Below are 20,831 nucleotides of genomic sequence, written 5' to 3' on the forward strand. Positions count from 1 at the left end.
AATACTGTGCCCTTTCATATTCCACATTATCTCAGTTCATCTTTCTCTACTAGTACTCCCAATGTTCTGTAAATGCCAGTAACACGCTTACAAACCCAGAAGTCGAATGCTTGTGATGTTAATGGCCTCTCTGCCCTATATCCACACCTAGCTTTAGATAAAAGCATCCAAAGAATCTGTTTTTCTCTAATGGGTAACATCATTTTGAACTAGAAGTTCAGGTATTAAAGTGCTATATGAATAAAGAAATGATGAGTAAATGGCAGATGGATAAAAGGATTTATTCCTCTGACAAAGTCAGAGTTTCAGAGAATTTGAACACAACTGTAGCACAGTTCAATGATTTGTTTCAGATGGACAAAGCTGGACATGTCCAGACATGGCCAACACGAAAATTCATAGACACTTGAAAATTAACAATGGCTATTTTTAGAAGTGATTTCTAGGAATTTGATATTGCTTTGAAATGACCTGTAAAGATTTTGCTGTACTCTAAGAGAATATTAAGAGGGATCCCCAGATTGTTTTCTAACAGTACAAATTTCTCACCTGGCTCTGTATTTTTTGTCCTTGTTTGGCTCTTAAGAAGTCAGGTGTATCAAGGATGGAAGTGTATTTTGTCTTCAGCTCCTTGCCTGCAGCTCTGTAAACAAGCTAGAAAAAGACAGGTGTGAGAATTATTTCTTATGCTACGCATATCCATTTAGCAGCCGAACAATCACAGCTTAGCAATTATAGCATCTCACATATTTACGAAAAAACAATGAGAAGATCTGAGCTTTACGTAATTATAGCTACCAAAGATGGACAAAAATAATGTAGAACTTACTTCACTCAAATGGGTTTTTAGTTCCTGAACTGTCCTGTATCCAGGAGTATCCAATACCACGCTGTATTTATCCCGCATCTTCTTTGCTGTATCAGTGTATATGTAGTTAGACTGAAAAATAAAGGACATATCACTTAGGAAGCTTTTATTCTTGGTAGTAAAGAAAATTTTACAGCATAACATAACAACACTTTGAAACAAATGACTGGATGCATAGCAAGACATGTTGTCATAAGTCTTTATTCATTGTCATACATTTTATTTCTTGGAAGTACATAGCACACGTCAATAAATCTATTGTTGTTAGATATGTTTTTCAGAAGAAAAATCTTACCCAAAGCTTACGCAGCTGACGAGCACGGACCATATCAGGAGTGTCATATAGGAAGCAACCTAAGCCCTTCAACCAATTCAGATCCTCTTTGTATTTAATCTATGAGGCAATTCGAAAAAGAAAAATTGAACGTTAACGCTTGGGATATTGGGTTCATTAATCAGTCTTTAAACACAGATATAAAGCATATAATCTATTACATAATAGAATGCAGGTGATAAGCCAAATTCCACTTTCACTATAAAAGTATTAGGTCTGCTGTATTCAGATAACAGGTATCTTAACAGAAGTTGCTTACATCACTTGTGATGTCTCCAACATAGCGGCAGTGCAACACCTGGGGAGTATATGGCAAGGAAATCAAGTGTCCCTGCATCCTGAAGAAATCTGACTTATAGATCAACTGAAAGACAAAGTGAAAATAGCATTTCACATGTTTGATCATGAACATTCTCTTCTGTTTCTCTGTTCGAAAGACACATACATCACTGACAGCTTCCTGTGTTGCTTTGACTTGACGGATTTCTGGTGTGTCTGGAGTGGTATGAATCTTGTCCTTGTTCTTGTGGTATGTTGCCCGATACAACCTCTGTATCAAAGGAGACAGTTACACATTAAAAACTTGACATGGTAAGAAGTTTGGCAGAATGTAAGTATTTGTCTTTTTAGGCCAGCTGTTTTGCTATGTATTAGAGCACTACTGGAAAAATGGGAGCAAACATACTATCTTCTAACCAGGCAAAGATTTTCCACATTTGATAGGAGCATCTCTAATATATGGAGAATCTAAGGCTCTAATTCTACAAATATGTAAATACGTATATTTAATTTTCATCCTAAAGTCAATGATCAAAGAAGTGAGTACATATGTATAAAACTCTACAGATTCAACATCATAAAGACACAATAATTTCTGTGCATCTTTAATCAAATAGCAGCAGAATGGTTAATAAAATTAGGCTGTAAGTGATTTCATATGATGGTAACAGTTGTACAGGACTATATAAAGTCAGAGTACAAAGAACCTTAAAAAGCCATGCCCAACTTTAAGGGTGAACCAATGATCCCTTGCCTTTCTTGATGGATATTTATCTAACCTGTTCTTAAAAGCCTCAAGGAGCAGGGATCCTACAGTCTTCCCAGTCAATGTGTCCTCATATCCCTCACTACAAATACAAATGAAAACAAATAAAAAATGTTTCCTGTACCTCATTAATGACTTGATTCACTTTCTTCACATTCTCAAACCCAACATCTTTAGGTCCCAGAGTATAGCCTTTAGCTTTCATATGTTCATAGGCTTCTTTATATTTCAGCTATGAAGTGGAAAACAAACAAACAAACAAAAAAAAATCTTTTAGATAGAACAAAAACATACAGAAATTAAAGTTGCTTGTGCTTTTACATACACTGCAGTTCTGACAGTAATTTAAGCAGATTTTTAGAAACAGATTTTTGTAGATTGTCAAATGAGATTTAGCTACATCAGAGCTAAATACACTAGGCATCATCAGTATTTTTACTTCTATGATGTGGCCCAAGATTAGTAACATTTTAAATTTCTCTTGCACCTAATAAGGCATCCATATCTGCCTAAGGAAACTTTAATTTTGATAGTAATTGCTTCAGATAGTTATAAATTTCAGTAACATTTAAATTCTGTTAACGTAAACAGTATCAGTGCTGGGGCCTGAGTGCACTAGTAAGAATTTATTGTTCTGGCTATCCCCACAGCCTGGGATGTCAGTCTTTGCCTGAGCTATGCTGTAGATGTATCTGTCTTCAGCCCTGCCTCTGTTCGCAATTCCTGGATGGACCCTGGTCCTACATTGCAGGTAACTCATCTCCAGCCCTGTTTGTAGCCCCGTTTCTAGCCCTCTCTCGGATTTACCTTGGACCTATGTTGTAGGTAGCTTGTCTCCAATTTCTGTCCTAACTCCTGCAGCTCCTGACTGGACCCATGTGGAAGGAGCTTGGGCTTCACCTTGTGTGAGACTGTAGACGTAACCTGTTACCAGAACCCTGCTATGCCTACCCTACTCAGTGGGACTTCACACTGGCTGATGAGGTCACTGCCTATGTCATGGTCACCATCAGCTCCTGTCTCAGGCATATACATGGAACTCTTGCTGCTCTCTGACAAGCACACTCATATTTGAGAAATGACTGCCTCAATAATTGTTTACTCCTAGAAAATTGGCATCAAATATTCCCTTGAGACTCATGGTGTAGAACTCAGTACATTACTTACATCACTGCCAATGTATTGGACATGTTTAGCATGCTGAAAGCTGGGGGTATCTGTAGGAAGGCTGTATCCAGTAGGTAGAGCATTCACACCAGCCCAGCGATACAAATTCTGTAAGGTGGTGGGGAGAAGGAGAGAGAGAAAAGGTGTTTGAGACAACTGTGTGCAATATTTGAGAGTATTCAATAGCTAAACAGGAAATCTCATATATATAACTGGCAAAAGATTTCCCACACAGCTGTATTATAATGCATACTTGCAGATTAAATAAGGATATTTTCCCACTTTAATTTTAGAGCAGTGAAATCCAGCTTCTTTATCTGAAGAGCTAAAGACCGACTTTTAAAGAATTTGTGTTTTGAATATAAGGGAACATTGTGGACTTGTAAAAAAGAAAATCAAGAGGAAATATGAACATGCATCAGAAACACAGGAGAAAAATATGGCCCTTGTTTTTGGCATCCTGTTAAAAAAACAAAATGTTTATACTTACTTCACTCTGTATTTTGTTGGCATGATATGCCCGCTCTAAATCTACTGTTTTATCTGTAGGAATCATTTTGCCTTTGATATTATGCTTATATTCACCACGATAGATAGCCTGAAAAAAAGAAAAAGTAATTAGAGGAGAGTCATCATATATTTTTTCATAGTAAGTATTGTTTGCAAACACATGGAAATATCTCCTAAAAATGGATGATTTTTTGATTCAGGAAATTAATAATTTTAATGATTGTGTTCTAGTGATTAGATATTTAGTGATATCATAATAAAGGCATAGGAAATGAGGTGCGGATAACCAGCAATGAAATAATGAAATGATTGAACTTATTAAAAGTCACATTTCTAGAATTTGTGAGGGAATGGCATATGCAATATTGGAGGTGAAACACTTACTTCACTTAAATTCAAGCCACTGAGGACATTCTGGACATAGACAGGAGTATCCATGACCACAGTGTAGTCACTCTTCATCTTTTCTGCCTTAGATTTGTACTTAATCTGCAGAGAGAAATTCAAGAGCTCTAATTAGTAAGACTAGTCATTATTAATTGAATTTATTATATTACTATGTTACTATTTACTATTTATTTCATTACTTAATTATTATACTAGTGAACCTGCATTTAAACAGAAAGTATATTGAAATTATGGCTAAATAAATGAGCATCACACCTGAGTACCTCAGTATCCTCTTCTCTAGGCAGAACAAATCAAGTGACCTCAGCCATTCCTCATTCATCTTGTGCTCTAGAAGCTTCACCATCTTTGTAGCCCTCATTTGGATGCTCTCTATTAGTTTTATATCCTTCTTATATTGTGGCAGTAATCGAGGTGAAGCCACACCAGCACAGAGCGGAGCAAGCAAGCACTTCTCTCAACCAGGTAGCAGTGTTGTGCCTGGTGCACCCCAGGATACGGTTGGCCCTTTTGGCTGCCAGGACACACTGCTGACTGATACTCAACTTGCCATCAACCCTAACTCCCAGACCCTTTTCTGTGGGGCTGCTGTCCAGCCTCATCCCCCAGTCTGTATATATATAGCAAGATGCCCCATCCCACGTGCAGAATCCAGCACTCTCTGTTGTTAAGCTTCACATGGCTGGTGATTGCCCAGAACTTTAATTTGTCAAGATCTCTCTGCAAGGCCTCTCTACCCTTGAGGAATTCAACAGCTCTTCCCAATTTAGTGCTGTCTGCAAACTTACTTAGTATATATTTGAGTCCGTCACCCAAGTCATTTATAAAAACATTAAAGAGAATTGACCCCAAAATGGAGCCCTGTGGAATCCCCTCTAGTGACTAGCCATATATGAATACTTCACTAGAGAAGGATATATAACATTTTCCAGACCATATCTGGACTAGAAAAAAGCTACTCCATCCTTTTAATACAATGGTTTGAAAAATAGTAAGAAATAGAACCAATGCATCCAGTTCAGACTCACATCACTGCGAAGGTCGTAGGCATGTTTGGCATGGAGAATCTCAGGAGTGTCCCAAACGAAGCAGCCAATGCCTTTCAGCCAGTTAAGATCATCCTTGTATACCACCTAAGGTATGAGAGCAAAGAAGCAATCTGTAAGACTTCCACTGTGGTCTAATTCCTTAATGCCACATCAGCCTGAAACATAGTTGTCAAATGAGGACAAGTAATGTTCCTGGTATTTTGACCATTTTTGTTTTGAGAAAATAAGAAAAAAAAAATAATAATTTAAAAATAAAATTTTTTGAATTGAGCACATTTTTCTTCAGTGCTTCATTTTGGCCAATGAATTAAAAAACAACAACAACAAAAAAACCACAGTAATTAAAAAAAAAACTATTTGCATATCCAATGCAAATGCTTTATTGATGGATCACTGACCTGCTCCTGGACTGAACTAAGCAAGGCAAGCACGTGGAAGCTTTGCATCACTGGAATTTTCTCAAATTTCCAAAGTGCTCACACCTTATGCAACCAGATCATAAAGGATACTTTACAGACAAAGATGGCTGAACTGGTAGAACTGTGAAGTTATGGCCCAAATGCCTATACTGATAACACTGAAATGACGCATGCTTAGCCACATCTCAATCACAGACCAGCGGCCAAGTATCACAGAAACATGATACAGATGCTGTTTAGTGGTGCATTATACAAGAGGTACAAGTGTAACCTCAGAGTGCTCCAACTATGTCTTTGCAAAATCATTCCTGCTAACAGGGCACAAATGCAAGAATCTTTTTAAAAAGTGATCTACAAACAAATTATTTGTGAACTTACATCACTGAGTTGATCAGTTACTTTTCGAACATGGGCATTGATTTGAAGATCTGGTAGGCAGATCCATTCATGGAGATGTGTACGGTAATCAATTTCACTGATTTTCTGCTGTGCATCCCTAGCAGAAACGATGTCTACCATGTCTGGAATAATGTGGACTTTGGCTTTATTCTTTTCATAGGTTTCCTTGTACAGACGCTGCAGAAAGTCAAAACAGTACATTAATAATTCTGACAAATAGCCTGAAACATTAACTGTTGACAAAGTTGAAGCAAAATTAGTGATATTTTCATGAAATGTTAGTTGGAAAGCAATCACTTTGGCTATGACTGAAATTTCTATCTTCCCTGCTTTAAAAATTTGCAGGTAAGGAACCTTCCAGCCTATCATAGTAATTAACACCAGTGACAAAATACGATTTGTCAAATTTTCATTGCACTTGTGTTAGAGGAGGTAGACTAGGTGGTGCCCTGTTTTATACATAAACATATATTGCACTGAAGGTTTAGTATTGCAGACAATTTAATGGTTAACACAGAAGCTTGAAAAGACATTTGTAGGTGTATTATTGTATTTAGCAAATACTGAACATTGCATATTGAAATGTGGTATCTATGTGGATTCTCTGAGTAGCCTCTTCTGAGATAAGTACGGTTTTATCAGAAAAATACACATCAGAATACAACACTTACATCAATATTAAGTTTTCCAACTCTAAGACACCTTGCTGTATTGGGATCATCCTCAACACCTTTGGGTATCGTGTACAGTGCTTTAAACTTGTCATATTCTTCTCGGTATTTTACCTAAGCAGATACAAAGAAAGACAACAAATAACAGACTCCAATGAGACAACTATATTTTTGGAACCAAATTCATCAGTAAGCAAATTATTTAGTTGAGTCTGAAAAGAAAAGGAAGTATTTGAAGCAGGATCTTGTTTTTCTATTTCATTTTCAGCTGCAAAGAAAGCACATTGTAATTCTCATTGTAAAAGAGATTGTCTAGAAGACTTTCAAACAAATAGATGGAATAAACAATTTATTTATTGTTCCAGCTCCTTCTTTTAAAGACATCCATGAAGACAATGATCTCTCATTAGCCACTGTTCAGCAAAGCGTCAGATTACGTTCTTTTATACTCAATAAAGCATCATTTAAAGACATATATAACATTTGGTGTTTTTCTGACCTGGATGCTTGTGCAATTTAGTATAAAAAAGAGTGAATCAGGAATTTTCAAGCTGTTTCTATTACTGTAAAATACAACATTTGTTTCCATGAAAAGAAGCAGCAAAGGACTATGTAACTGTTACCAAAATTATCATCACATAAAAGTGATTATCTACAGATATATTATACCTAAACTGAAAATCGAAGATTCTGTGATTCTAACATAATTTTAAAAAGTTTTGATAACTACAGAATATGCGAGACGTGTAAGATTTCATTGCTAGAATTGATAATCTGATTAAAAAAAATCAAAGTATCTTATTCACTTACATAACTAGCATTATGTTTCAGTTCTTTTGCACGTGCTAAGGATACAGCATCAGAGGGCATTATATAGCTAGTAGCTTTCACTTTGTCCCAGGCTTCCTTGTAAAGATTCTGTGGGGAAATAGAAAGTCTCTGTGAGTAGAAAACTTCTGGGAAATAACCGATGTCCAGTAAAAATCTGTAGGCCCTCTGTTTTTACTTATACATTTTAATTATTACTTAACATGAAATAAACTAGTATAGTAGTTTAATCTTGATAGCACACACAGAAGTTGACAAAATGCTTTCCAACTAGTCTTGTCCATTCTCATAAAACAACTTTATTTGGTTCAGGTGCAGTTTTCTTCAGGGAATCCATTTATTAATGCAGGTATTTTGACAAAACTAGAACTACAGATAAGAAATATGCCCTCTGCCTGAAACGCAGTTATCTTCCCCATACTCAAACAATGCAGAAGGCTATCACTGACTTTGGAAGCTTATCTTCAACCAGAGTGAACAAGCAAAATAAAACAAAATCCCACAGAGTAGCACCTCAAGAGAAAAAAAAATGTAGAGACACTTACATTGCTAAAAAGATGTTTCAAATTTTGAACTCTTTCAGAATCCACTGTTTCAGTCACAGTTGTATACTTGTCCTTAGTTTTATGGTAATCTTCTTTGTATTTCACCTATAAAAAGATAGGAAGATAGATTTAGTGAATTTGTTTTGGTTCTCAGAAGGAGCAAGAGGAAAAGCCTCAGCAGACAAAGTGGGAGACTCACATCACTGGCATTTATACCACTTTGCACTGCAGTCACGTAGACTGGTGTTTCAGTAACAACACCAAAGTTCTGAAGATTTTCTTTTCCTGCAGCTGTGTATTTTATCTGAGGAAACAGAAAAAAAACCAAAAACAATTAATACTGAAAATGTCTAAGTTCCCTGCCAGCTTCCTTTAAAATCAGTTCTGGACAACTGAAACCCAGGATTACAGTCCTATTATAACCAACTTTAAAAGTGACAAGCCATATAGAAGAAATACAGCAAGTATGAACTAATAATGAAAATTGCGTATAATTGTACAGCACATAGTAGGCTAAGAAAACAATCAGCAAGGGAACAGACTATTCTTTCAACATAAATATCTTAATTAAGCTACCTTGTGACAGATCTGTACACAGAAAGGCAAAGTATTATCTTCTCACTGTTAAAAAAACACAGCTCTGCAGTTCTTCCATTCTCCTAGTTTTCCTGCTCCTTCAATAACAAAAATTATCATGCTTCCACAGACTGAACTGCAAGACTGTATTATAATAATAAGAAAAAATATTTCTGATTTAGTAGGAATTACTTCATTCTGCTTTGGACTAGGACTGGTGTCAGTCACAGCGAATCATAAATGGAAGAAAAATCTGTTATATATATTTACTTATTTAAGGAAAACTTGCTTACTTGGCTCTGGAGGTCATATGATTTTTTAGCATGCAGGATTTGTGGAGTATCCCAGACGTAGCATCCAAGTCCCTTCAGCCAATTTAAGTCATCTTTATACACCACCTACATAGAAAAAAAGACACCTAATCAATTAGGAAGAAATTTGCTCTCTGCTTGAATAAAGCACTATTATTTCTTCTCTATATTCAGCATTTGCCACTTGTACAAAGTCAATGCATGACAATGCGGGCTCATTCAGTAATTATAATCTATTTGGAAGTTTAAATGTGAGCAGACAATACTAACCCATCTCACAGTTTGCCTGAATGATTTTTACCCACAGGATTTGCAAAGGAAAGTAAGCCAAATTACATCATACTAATAAGCCAGGCAATTAAAACATCATTAAATTTTATTAGGAAAGTTTTTTTCGGCCTGAGTTGAGATACTGTTGACTATGTAATATGAAATTCAAGTATTGTGGTTCAGTGTGCCAGTCACTGATACAATCCTAAAAGAATTAAGTTTTCCAGGAGACTGGGAAAAGCTGCTGGCTGTATGCTGTCCTTCATGCTGTCCTGGCTCCTGCGTAAATTGTATAGTGAGCACTGCAGCACAGCAACATTCTGCCTGTACCATGGTACATCCACATCCCTTCTCTGCATGTGCCAGACAGTAAGCTTTCTACACAATCTCAACCAGTCAAACTAGAAAATTTTGGGAAGGTTTTGCAAATCTTAACTTTTTAAGTTTTTTTTTTTTTTAAGTTTAACTTTTTAAGTTAGTGATAAGTAACCAGACCATTAAAATGTCCCAAAGAAAACTGCAAAAATACAATCTTTGGTACTATGCCACTAAGCAATCTAAGAACATGGTTATTAATTTCATGTTTAAATACTACAGAAATATATGAAAGCATTTTATATTTAAATACCTAAAAAATGACATGAAAGGTTACAAAAATGTCAAATCAAAAAGCGAAATACATACATCACTCAAAATTTCCTGGGCCCTTCTGGCTTGAATAACATCATTTTCTTCAGGTGAACAATTCCACTGATGGAAGTAAGTTCGGTATTCAAGATCGCTAAGGATATACTGGCACTTCTTAGCTAGTACATGATTCATCATGTCACTTGGAATATGGACATTTGCTTTGGTGTCTTCATAATTCTTTCTATATGCCAACTAAAAAGGAAAGATTGAGGAAAAGGTGAGAAGAGTGAATACAGTGTTTTTCTGTAAAATTTTGTATCCAATAGGCTACAGGTAATAGAATAATCTTATGCATGCTTTCTGGACTTAGTGGCTAAAATCCCATGGGATTCAGTAGGACAAAACCTTAACTTAGATATTAATCACCATTTATTCTGATGAGGTGCTAGAAGGACAAGAACAATCTTCCTCAATTGCAGACTTAACAGTGAGTGTGAAAATTAACAAGACCTCAAGATAAAAAAGACATACATTAAAAACATGTTTTTAATCTAGTTACATCTCCCTATTCAAACAAAGACAGTATATTTGGGATTATATTAACTTTATGCCCTGCATGACATGTTATACGTGCAGTGGTGATAATAAAACACCAAAGTAAATTTGCCTTCCTGGTTCTTAAATTCCTATTTCAATACAATTTTTTTTTTCTAAGGCAAAAGTATCCCAAGACATGTAGTATTTATTTCTTGCTGTTCAGATTCTTAAGTTGAAATAGAAAAAAGTTATTTTTTCCTATTCTGTCTAATATCTAAACAAATTCCTTCTTAATCTGTTAAAACATTTCAAGTTAAATTATTCACCGTATACAAAATACCATTCAGGAAACATAAGCATGTTGAAAATACTATTACTGATGTTAATAAGGATGGCATTACTTATGCTTAATATGAGAATTACATTAAAATAAGGAAAATGGAAATTATTACAGCAAAACAAATTCTCTCCTTACCGCGCTCCTTATTTTCTGGAATGCTAGTGAATGAACGACGCTGGGGAAATCACCAATCTCCTTCCCAGCCAGGTAATGTCCTTTCAGTTTCTCATATATTTCCTTATATTTAAGCTGCAAAATATTTGCGTAGAAATTTTAAAGTTCATTTAAACGAGATATAGGGGAAAAAAAAAAAAGGAAGGAATAGAAGAATGGAAGATTCACACTTACCTCACTGTTTATGTAGTTTGCATGCTTGGCTCCAACAAGTGGAATGTATTTCTCATCCAAAGAATACCCAATGGGCTTGCTGATTTCCCAAGCATTTTTATAACGTTTCTAGACAAACAAAACACATACAAATTCTGAAAAAGTCCATTATACTTTCCAAGGGACCTGATTCTGCCATTTTTACTCACATGGAATATGACTACTTTTATAGAGTAGTTCCTTATTCCATGAATTATCCCAGTAAAGTAAATGCAGAATGTGCCTTTAGAAAATATAATTGGTATAAAGCAATCAGAGTAAGTGTTCCACCTCAGAAAAGTACTGGAGCGGAAATTTGAACCGTTCTCTGTTTTCTTCATTAAATTCACTTTCTTTAAATGGTGATCTGCCATTCAACAGTTTCTAATTCAGAAGAGTAATAAAAATATGCAAGATGTAGATATGAACTCTTGTTTAAAAGTGTAGTATGGAATTGACAGTGATAATTTAATAGATACATGTTCAAAATCATGAAAAATCTCCAATACTCTTACTTATTATAAGAGCGTTAACTGTGTCAATGGAATTTTTCTAATATACCATATTTTGTTAAATATTAAATAAATTGAGACAAAATTACAAAGCCCCGACTCATATGAATTAGTCACTTAAATTTTCAAAAATAGATATTTCCAATTAAAATTAGTGAGACTACTGAAAACTAACTGCTTAATAAGGTAAATCACATGCACTTACCTTCTCATAAAAAGGTAAATGCAAATTTTATCACTAGTCTAGGGAGATATTATTAAATGGAGTTATAAAGAGTTTTTGTCATACAAATGCAGCTACTACTACTACTACTACTACTTCCAAACTCCCCGTAGCAGCACTTTAAGAACAATTCAGTGAGGAAAGAAATGATCCTTAATCCAATCATCCAAACCAGAAAAAAACAAAAAACAAAGATTAAATGACATTCCTGGTGCCACCTACTAGACTAATAACAGAAACAGAAATTCAACAGTATTCTGAAGTCTGGTCTATATTCTGTTGCTTTCAAAACAAACTAAACCTTAGTTATATATTTATCAAATCTTACATCACTGTACAGTAAGGACATGTCTCTGGCGTGGTTCAGTGCGGGAGTATCATCAGACCCAATGTACTGTCCTTTCTCAAGGTTAAATGTTTCTTTGTATTTTAGCTACAAAAGAAAAGAAATACTATGTTAATTACACAGTAGCAATAAATTATCCCAACAAGTCCATGTATCAGAAGTAGATGGTTATTTTCTTTTACGTTATCATATCTTCAGTAATGCTGTACAGTACATTCCAACCATTATGGTGCACAGGCAAATGTCATCAGTATGGCATATCACAAAATTCTAGTAAAATTAAGCATACTGATCAGCAATTACAGGTTAGTAGCCACACTGTGAACTCCACTAGCATTGTACAACTAGCTACTATTCACCAAGAACAGGACTCAACTTTAAATTACAATAAGAAAAATCTATGTAAACTGTAAATAAGGGACAACCTATATTCTTCTACAGAAAAATGTAAAATTATTTTGTATAGCAATATTGTGTCGTTCACTTATACAGATTCTTCCTGAACAACTTATTTAGATTTAGAACCTAGTAGCATGGTTTAGTGGTGGACTTTAGTAGTAGCTTAAGGGTTGGATTAGATGATCTTAGCAGTCTTCTCCAAACTGAATGATTCCACGATTCTATGATTTACCCAAATAAAAGTCTATTAATGAGGAATGCATATGCATACACTCACACATACATACATACATACAGCTAAAATGAGTACAGTCTAGCAAAAGCAAATAAGTCATCTACTGATTCTGATAATGTAACAGTTTCTACGGAAAAAAAAAATACATACATCACTCTGATTGACGGAGTTAATCTTTGCCAAGACAATGTCTGGAGTGTCAACCACACTGGTATAATTGGAAAAGTTATCAAGGGCTTCTTTCGTATATGCTCTCTGCAAAGAGATGAAATATTTTCTTAAACATTGCATGAGGAAGAAGAGCCAACCATATAACTGCTAAAACATTTTCACTTACCTTATTTATCAGTTCTTGTGCATTCTTAACTTTCTTATGTTCTACTGAATCCAGAGGAATCCAACCACAGCCACGGAGCCATTCCAAATCAGATTTATAAATATTCTGCACCATAAAAAGTTACAAAAAAGAAAATAAATCATTGAATACGGCCTTATATAATATAGAAAATGCACTTAAAGCAAACAAAGTGGAATATGGTATACATATAAAAAGACTTACATCACTTTGCAGATCATAGGCCTTCCTTGCCTGAATACAGTCATTCTGGTCAGGGTGGCATGTCCATTCGTGCAGGTATTGGCGGTAGTCAATATCACTGACCAAGGTCTGACACTCCTTGGCTGCTACAACTGACACCATATCTGGAGGGATGTGTATTTTGGACTTCGTTTTGTGATAATCTGATTTGTACAACCTGTCGTTTTGGATCTCGCCGGCATGCTCAAACCACACCAGTTTCGGGTCATCTCTCATACTGGCAACTCCAACATAATGACCTCTTTGTTTGACATAGTCAGCTTTGTATTTAAGCTGATGGAAGAGGGAAGAAATATGTAAAAATCAACGCTGATTATAGCTACTCTTTTTTAACACGAGAACAGCTACATTTCTGTCAATACAAAGAATAGATGAGACTGTGTTATTAAGACAGGAGGTTGTCAATTGCAGTCTTAGGTTGTCAGTACATGACCAGACTAAAATATTATAATACAAACAGTAATGTTACTTTATGTAGTCTTTCCACGTCAAAATATATAATTTTCTAGATTAATATACTACCATTCTTCAGTAAGGAGTATTTTCAACACAACAGGGAAGCCTTGCTAGAAAGCATTTGCTAATAAATGCTTTTAGCCTCAGTTTTATAACATTTTTGTAACGCATTATTTAAGACTGTCTGAAGAGTTTGATCTTTATTTAAGGTATTTACATCAAATTTTTGATAAAATGTGTTTTCAGTAGTTAACTAGCTGTCGTGTAATAGTTTCACCAACAACTATGTGAAAGATTAAATTGCAATGTGCATATCATCTTACAATTTTTCCAGGAGGAAGTCGCCATAATATGCCAAAAAGTGAAATCACAGCTACATATTACAATCATAGTACTTCTTCAATTCTTTAAGATTTATAAAATACGGAAGTCCACATAGTGGATTTTGAAAGGACTGCTTGTGGAGAAACTAAAGGCGGAAGGGAGAATCTTACCTTTCAGCACTGATATTCATAACATTGTAATATCAAAAATGTCTGAACTATTTTGAAGACAGTGAATTTGATGGGTCATAAATTGTCTATTGGGTGTTATTACTAATACAAACTTTTTTATTTCTTTTTTTCAATTTGCAAGTTCTTTAACATTTCTAAGCCTCCAGGCACTTGCTTTTACTTGTGATGAAAAAAATAATAATAATATTACCTCACTTTGGACATCAGTTGAGTGTTTGGCATGACAGATCTGCACAGTGTCAGGAGGTAAGAGGTAACCAGTGGCTTTTTCTTTCTCCCAGCTTTCCTTGTATAAATTCTGTGGAAAACAGAAGTGAGGAGAAATACAAAACTACTATAGTCACAGTCAGTACTGTATATATGTAACCTATGTTAGAGTGTAAGGGAAATGAATCCTTCCTTGAGGATGTTCTTAACAAGGCAAGTTTTCTAAATTCCTCAGAAGTGTTATTAACGTGAGCACAAACTGTCAGATGATCAAGAAGAGAACATGTACCTGATTAAGAATTCTGGCTGCCTCACGAGCCATATCTAGCTGTGGTGTATCTGTCAGAGTATAATTTGACTTGACCTCATTCCACTCTTTGTGGTATTTTATCTGGAACAGAGAAAGAAATGAGTGCCTCACAACATCATCACAACACTGGGAAAGCATTATTTCATGCATAAAGTAATGGTAATTATGTATAAAAATGATTGTTCAAGGCTATTAAATATGATACATTAAATATACATCCAACTTGATATTTTTAAAAAAAGGAAGTTATACAAGGAATTCCAAAATTTCTCAGAAAAAAATAATTGAAAACTTGTTCTAGTGTGGCTGGATGGACAGGGATTGGAAGGGACCTTGACAGATCATCTAGTCCAATCCCCCAAGACTGAGAGAAGGAAGGGACTAGCAGAGCTAGCAGCATCTTTTCTCATGCTTAGGATTGATGTTATGCTGCTTGAAGAGCTTCTTTCCTCTTAAGTGATGGAGATGAGTCTTGGTTCGTCACTATGTCATACATTCACAGAATTCCCACAGTTGGATCCAGAATTCTTTTGCTATTTTTAAAATTTATTTTTAAAGAGAATATACTAGCATGTAGATACACAGACCAAGTTAACAGCCTGACAACTTCCCAGCAAACTTACATCACTAAGAATTTCCCCGCTATTCTTTGCTGTGATATAATCAACTCTGTCCGCCACTGGAGTAAATGGAAGAGTTTCAGCTTTTGTACGGTACTTCCTCTGTACAAGAGAAAAGATTAAACTACAATCAGATTATACTGGAATACATTACAGTTAACACATCAATTCTGAACATATGGAGAAGAAAACAAAGGTTACATGGAAAGAAAACTCTCCATATATGATGAATACTCTGGTAATACTCCAGTTGTATTTTCTATAATAAAAATAAATGAAATACTGATGTATTTAACCATTACAAATACTTAAACTTACAGACATCCTTGAGAAAATCTTAGAACTCAAAACTATTTTGTTACCTCACTCAAGAGGTCTCCAGCATGTTTGACATGGTTTATTCCGACTGAATCATTTGGCAACCATCCAATTCCCCGTAGCCATTCTAAATCAGACTTGTAAACTGCCTGGGAAAACAAAATAAGGTCCCTACTGTTAGCCACAGCTCCCTGTAAAATCCCATAAAATTCATCAATAATGGCACTTCCACTGGTTAAAAGGAGAGCAGTAATTTCAACATCAGCACTACAGCTAAATTTAGCACACATCAAACTTGGCAGTATATAACAGCAGCATACACTGTGCATTCTAAATAAACAGCAACGCCAAAGATTCCCACTGACTTCAGTTAGAGCTGAAGCAGACTAGGAAGAGACAATACAGTAATAAGTTTAACTTAAGACTAAGTTTTTGTGTTAACTCACATCACTTTGAAGATCGTAGGCTTTCCTGGCGTGTATGACATCATTCTGATCCGGAAGACAGATCCATTGATGCAAGTAATGACGGTAATCAATATCACTGACCAAGGACTGGCCATGTTTAGCTGACTGAATAGACAGCATATCTACTGGCAGGTGGCACTGTGTCTTCCATTTGGCAAAGTATTTCTTGTATTCTAGTTCACTCTGCACCTTTCCTATGCCAAGGGCAAACTGCATTCTTGTATCTGCTTTTGCATTTGGAACTCCAACATAATGTCCTTTCTGCTTCTCATGATCCAGTTTGTATTTATACTTGGTAAAGAACAAAAATCATCATTAGTGACAGTTATAATGAAATAGAATCACAGTCTCATAGAATATCCTGAGTTGGAAGGGACCCCCAAGAATCACCAGGTCCAAGTTCTGGCACCACGCAGGACCACCCAAAAATCAAACTGTATTTCTGAGAGCGTTCTCCAAACACTTCTTGAACTCCAGCAGGCTTGGTGCCATGACCAATTCCCTGGGGAACCTGTTCCAGTGCCCAACCATGCTCTTTGTGCCAAATCCTTTCCAGTAGACTTGGACCTCTCAAGATTCCCAAGACCATTGAAAAATGACTGAGAGAGGTTCTTGCGATGACATCAGCCAGCTCTCTGAGCACCCTCGGGTGAATCCCATCGGGCCCCATCGACTTATATGCATCCAGCTGGAGCAGCAAATCCTACACAAGTTTGGGGTTGGCTCGGAGTTTATCATTACCACAGTCATGGTCCTCCAACTCAAGGCAACTGGGGTCCCGGATCCCAACATCAGTGTTGAAGGCAGGCGAAGAAGGCATTAAATGTCTCTGCTTTGTCTATGTCCCTATTTGTGAGGTGACCATCCTCATCAAGTGATGGACCAATGTTATCTCTGGTCCTCTTTTTGCTGTTAACATATTTTAAAAAAACCTTTTTATTGTCCCCCACAGTACTGGCTAGCTTCAACTCTAAATGAGCTTTTGACACACAAATTTTTTCCCTGCAATGGCATACAGCATCTCCGTAGCCCTCCCATGTCGCCTGACCTCACTTCCAGTGGCCATACGCTTTCCTTTTCTGCCCAAGCTCTACAAGAAGATCCATGCTCAGCCAAGCCAACCTTCTGCCCAACCCTTTTGACTTCTAGCATCTTGGAATTGCCTGTTCCTGTGCTCTTAAGAGGTGGTTCTTAAAGTGACCAGCCACTGATAGACCCCAACACCTTCAAAAGCTGTTTCTCAGGGGACCTTGCTAACTAGTACCCTGCGCATCCTGAAGTCTGTTCTCTCCATATCCAGGGTTGAAATTTTGGTGGCAGTTTTCCTCCTGTCACCAAAGATTTTAAACTCATCTGCTTCATGGTCACTATGTCCAAGATGGCAACCAATCACCACTTCACCCATGAGACCCTTAGAGCATGTGCTTTTAAAGCATGTGAAGAACTAGATGCCCCTTTTTGCACTTACATCACTAGCAATTTCTCTAGAAGCTTTGGCTGCCTTGATTGGGATTGCATCTGCTCTCAAATCATAACTCATCTTCAGTTCATCCCAGGCTTCTTTATACAGTTTCTGAAAAGACAGTACACAGTCACACATATGCTAAATACTCTGGCATTTGTCATTAGAGAAACACATATTGTACTGCCATTTGCTTGCTGAAATAGGAGATTTTTTTTTCTGTTACCTCTCCTCCTAGCTATAAATACTGCTGTAAATACTGCCTTTCAGTACATGCTCAGTGCCTGTAACACTAGGGTTGCAACTTATACAGCATAGAAGGGTGTTTGTAAAAGTTCAGAAAGAATTATATGCCTTCAGCTCTCTTCCATTACAACATAGTATTATCTCAATGGTGAGATATTAATCATTTCGAAATATACAAGCCTCTTTTATAAATTGTCTAAATTCTTCCAAATACTTCCAAATACTCTGCAGAAAGAAGGGAATGTTGAAAGCCCTGTATAAGTTCAGACTTCAAAAATACATGACTTAATCTTCAACTTTATAAGCAGCATCTTAGAATGTTAAAATTCACAGCTTACTATTTTATTGAAATGTAGAAAATAAAATGACAAACATACCTGGCTGTAATTAAGAGCGTTAGTCCTGGCTAGGGTGATTTCAGGTGTGTCTGGCGTAATATGGATCATAGTCTTGTCCTTTTCCCAGGCTTCTTTGTATTTTGGCTGTTAAAATAGTTGATTTTAATGATATTTTAAATATGGAATTGCACTTGTCAGTAACATAAAATTCCATAAATCTCTCCTGAATTATCAGCTCTAAAAACAAATGTCTCAAAAAGGATTAGGCAATTTAAAATACCACTGATCAATTTTACATTTTAGCAGAGAGATTTCACTTTAACTGTTTATAGCTTCAAAACAATGAAAGACTTTAAGAACGTTGTAACGTACAATGCTGATTTGTTCAGCGTTCACTTTAGCCAAAACAACGTCTGGAGAATCGACAACACTGGTGTACTTCAGGCTTTCAATAGGTGTGCGGTACACGTTATCACTCAGGAGATCCTGGGCATTCTTCACTCTCTTAACATCTGGAGAGTCATTAGGCAGCCAACCAATTCCACGGAGCCATTCTAGGTCTGACTTATAAACAACCTGTGTCAGAAATCAAATAAAACACTGTGTTTAAAATGACTGTCTTCATTATTTTAAACTATACAAAGCAGTATATGTTTTAGAAAATGCCCAGTCAGCTAGACCTAGATTAACCCTTTTTATACATGAGAGATATCCAGTATCATAAGTAAGCCTGGGAAGCAGATTTTAAAAAGTTCATTTCTTAAGCGGCTTGGTCTAAACCTTATGAAATTAAATAGAGGAGAAACAACTCAACAGAATATTGGTTATGGATGATAAAAGGAGTATTAAGAATAACCCTGTTCTCTCCAAAATATTTATTCCTCCAGGAAATTTGACAAAAAGGAAATCAAAAAAAAAAAAGTTATGGAGATACTGAGGAGTAGAGCTAACCAACATAACTCCTGAGGTGATATCAGGCAACACTGTTTAAATTTGAATTGAGCAAGTCCTTACACAGGAACATGAATCTCACCTCTGAAGCTCAAATCAAATAGAGGAAGAGTGTCTGTTCACTGATAAGCCGTAGAGCCGAGCAGAAAACCAGCTGCAGTGACTCCACATGCCATTAAATCAGCCATTAAAACATCTTTGCTGCTAACTTACATAGTTTTCATGTTAATAAATTAATTTCTAAGTAGATTCGGGTAAACATAAGTAATTGAAGACTTCTGATTACAAAGTAACAAACATTATTTATCTCATAAGACCCATCAAAGAAAGATGAATGCTTCATAGCTGTAAAATGAAAAACTGGAGAAAGAACTCTAAAGATAAAACCTTTCTGACTGTGTAATATCATGCAATTAAAATACTTAAATACACTAAATAAAAACAGTGGTATCTAACACATCTTTGCAAATACGCACATCACTCTGCAGGTCGTAGGCTTTCCTGGCGTGGATCACGTCATTCTGGTCAGGCAGACAGGTCCACTGGTGCAGGTAGTGGCGGTAGTCGATATCACTGACCAGCGTCTGGCACTCCTTGGCTGCCTGCACTGACAATGCATCAACGGGCAGGTGGACCTGGGCCTTCGAATCGTGGTATGCCTTCCTGTAAATGCGGTCGTTCTGCAGCAACATGGCACGCGCAGCAAACGACAACTTGGGATCCTCTTGGGCTGTCCGGCACCCAATGTAGTGGCCTTTCTGCTTCTCATGAGCTTCTTTGTACTTGTACTGAGAAACATAAAAAGAACGTAAGCAACCTCACCTTTCTCACCTGAATGCTACTGACAAACAAAGGCCTTCATCTTCCTATGCCTGTGACACCTTTCCCAGTGGAATTGCCTCAGCAAAGACAAAGCTCCATGCCACTCAAAGGGTAATCCCTCAAGCGTCCCAAATGGCATTCCTCAAAAATTCATCTGGCTTTTCTTAATGCTCAGTAGCAATGGAAAATGGTACTGAAGAGGAAACCTGTCTTGCTCTGCAAGACCACTCTGAGTGCCAGCCACATTCCATCCACAGCTTCCTCTTTAAAGTGTTCTGTGGTGGTGATTACAGGAACTGCAAGTATCCAGCAGCAGCCACATCTGCGGCCACTGCCAAAAGCAGTTTTAAATTGTTTCTTGGTGTCTGGAAATTAACACACTGCTTTGTAGTCTTCCTCGCAATCTCACAAACGCATCACATGGCATCCTACACACACAGCACTTACCTACAGGCGGCCTCAAGCTGTAGAAGAAAGAAGCACTCAGAATGGGCTTTAAAATAGCACAGGGGCAGAAAACCCTACTCTGCTTC

The 20,831-nt window shown here is 36.5% G+C and overlaps 1 protein-coding gene across 1 annotated transcript in view; it reads right to left on the reverse strand.

The window, feature by feature from the left end:
- NEB (nebulin) overlaps positions 1-20,831 on the reverse strand; it is a 123,505-nt gene that overhangs the window by 43,496 nt on the left and 59,178 nt on the right. Inside the window, exons 78-109 of the mRNA XM_040562351.1 lie at positions 19,953-20,264; positions 18,898-19,101; positions 18,565-18,669; positions 17,948-18,052; positions 16,459-16,770; positions 16,057-16,161; positions 15,698-15,796; positions 15,054-15,155; positions 14,748-14,855; positions 13,548-13,859; positions 13,326-13,430; positions 13,139-13,243; positions 12,337-12,441; positions 11,256-11,363; positions 11,043-11,156; positions 10,085-10,282; positions 9,113-9,217; positions 8,443-8,547; positions 8,244-8,348; positions 7,681-7,788; positions 6,871-6,984; positions 6,179-6,376; positions 5,361-5,465; positions 4,309-4,413; positions 3,905-4,012; positions 3,415-3,522; positions 2,372-2,479; positions 1,648-1,752; positions 1,462-1,566; positions 1,164-1,262; positions 830-940; positions 550-654 (exon numbers count right to left, since the gene is read on the reverse strand). Coding sequence (XP_040418285.1) covers positions 550-654; positions 830-940; positions 1,164-1,262; positions 1,462-1,566; positions 1,648-1,752; positions 2,372-2,479; positions 3,415-3,522; positions 3,905-4,012; positions 4,309-4,413; positions 5,361-5,465; positions 6,179-6,376; positions 6,871-6,984; positions 7,681-7,788; positions 8,244-8,348; positions 8,443-8,547; positions 9,113-9,217; positions 10,085-10,282; positions 11,043-11,156; positions 11,256-11,363; positions 12,337-12,441; positions 13,139-13,243; positions 13,326-13,430; positions 13,548-13,859; positions 14,748-14,855; positions 15,054-15,155; positions 15,698-15,796; positions 16,057-16,161; positions 16,459-16,770; positions 17,948-18,052; positions 18,565-18,669; positions 18,898-19,101; positions 19,953-20,264 — 4,293 coding nt within the window. The remainder of the gene's footprint in view (positions 1-549; positions 655-829; positions 941-1,163; positions 1,263-1,461; positions 1,567-1,647; positions 1,753-2,371; positions 2,480-3,414; positions 3,523-3,904; positions 4,013-4,308; positions 4,414-5,360; positions 5,466-6,178; positions 6,377-6,870; positions 6,985-7,680; positions 7,789-8,243; positions 8,349-8,442; positions 8,548-9,112; positions 9,218-10,084; positions 10,283-11,042; positions 11,157-11,255; positions 11,364-12,336; positions 12,442-13,138; positions 13,244-13,325; positions 13,431-13,547; positions 13,860-14,747; positions 14,856-15,053; positions 15,156-15,697; positions 15,797-16,056; positions 16,162-16,458; positions 16,771-17,947; positions 18,053-18,564; positions 18,670-18,897; positions 19,102-19,952; positions 20,265-20,831) is intronic.

The sequence above is a fragment of the Cygnus olor genome, chromosome 6 (genome assembly GCF_009769625.2).
Source record: "Cygnus olor isolate bCygOlo1 chromosome 6, bCygOlo1.pri.v2, whole genome shotgun sequence".
Classification (NCBI taxonomy): Eukaryota; Metazoa; Chordata; class Aves; order Anseriformes; family Anatidae; genus Cygnus; species Cygnus olor.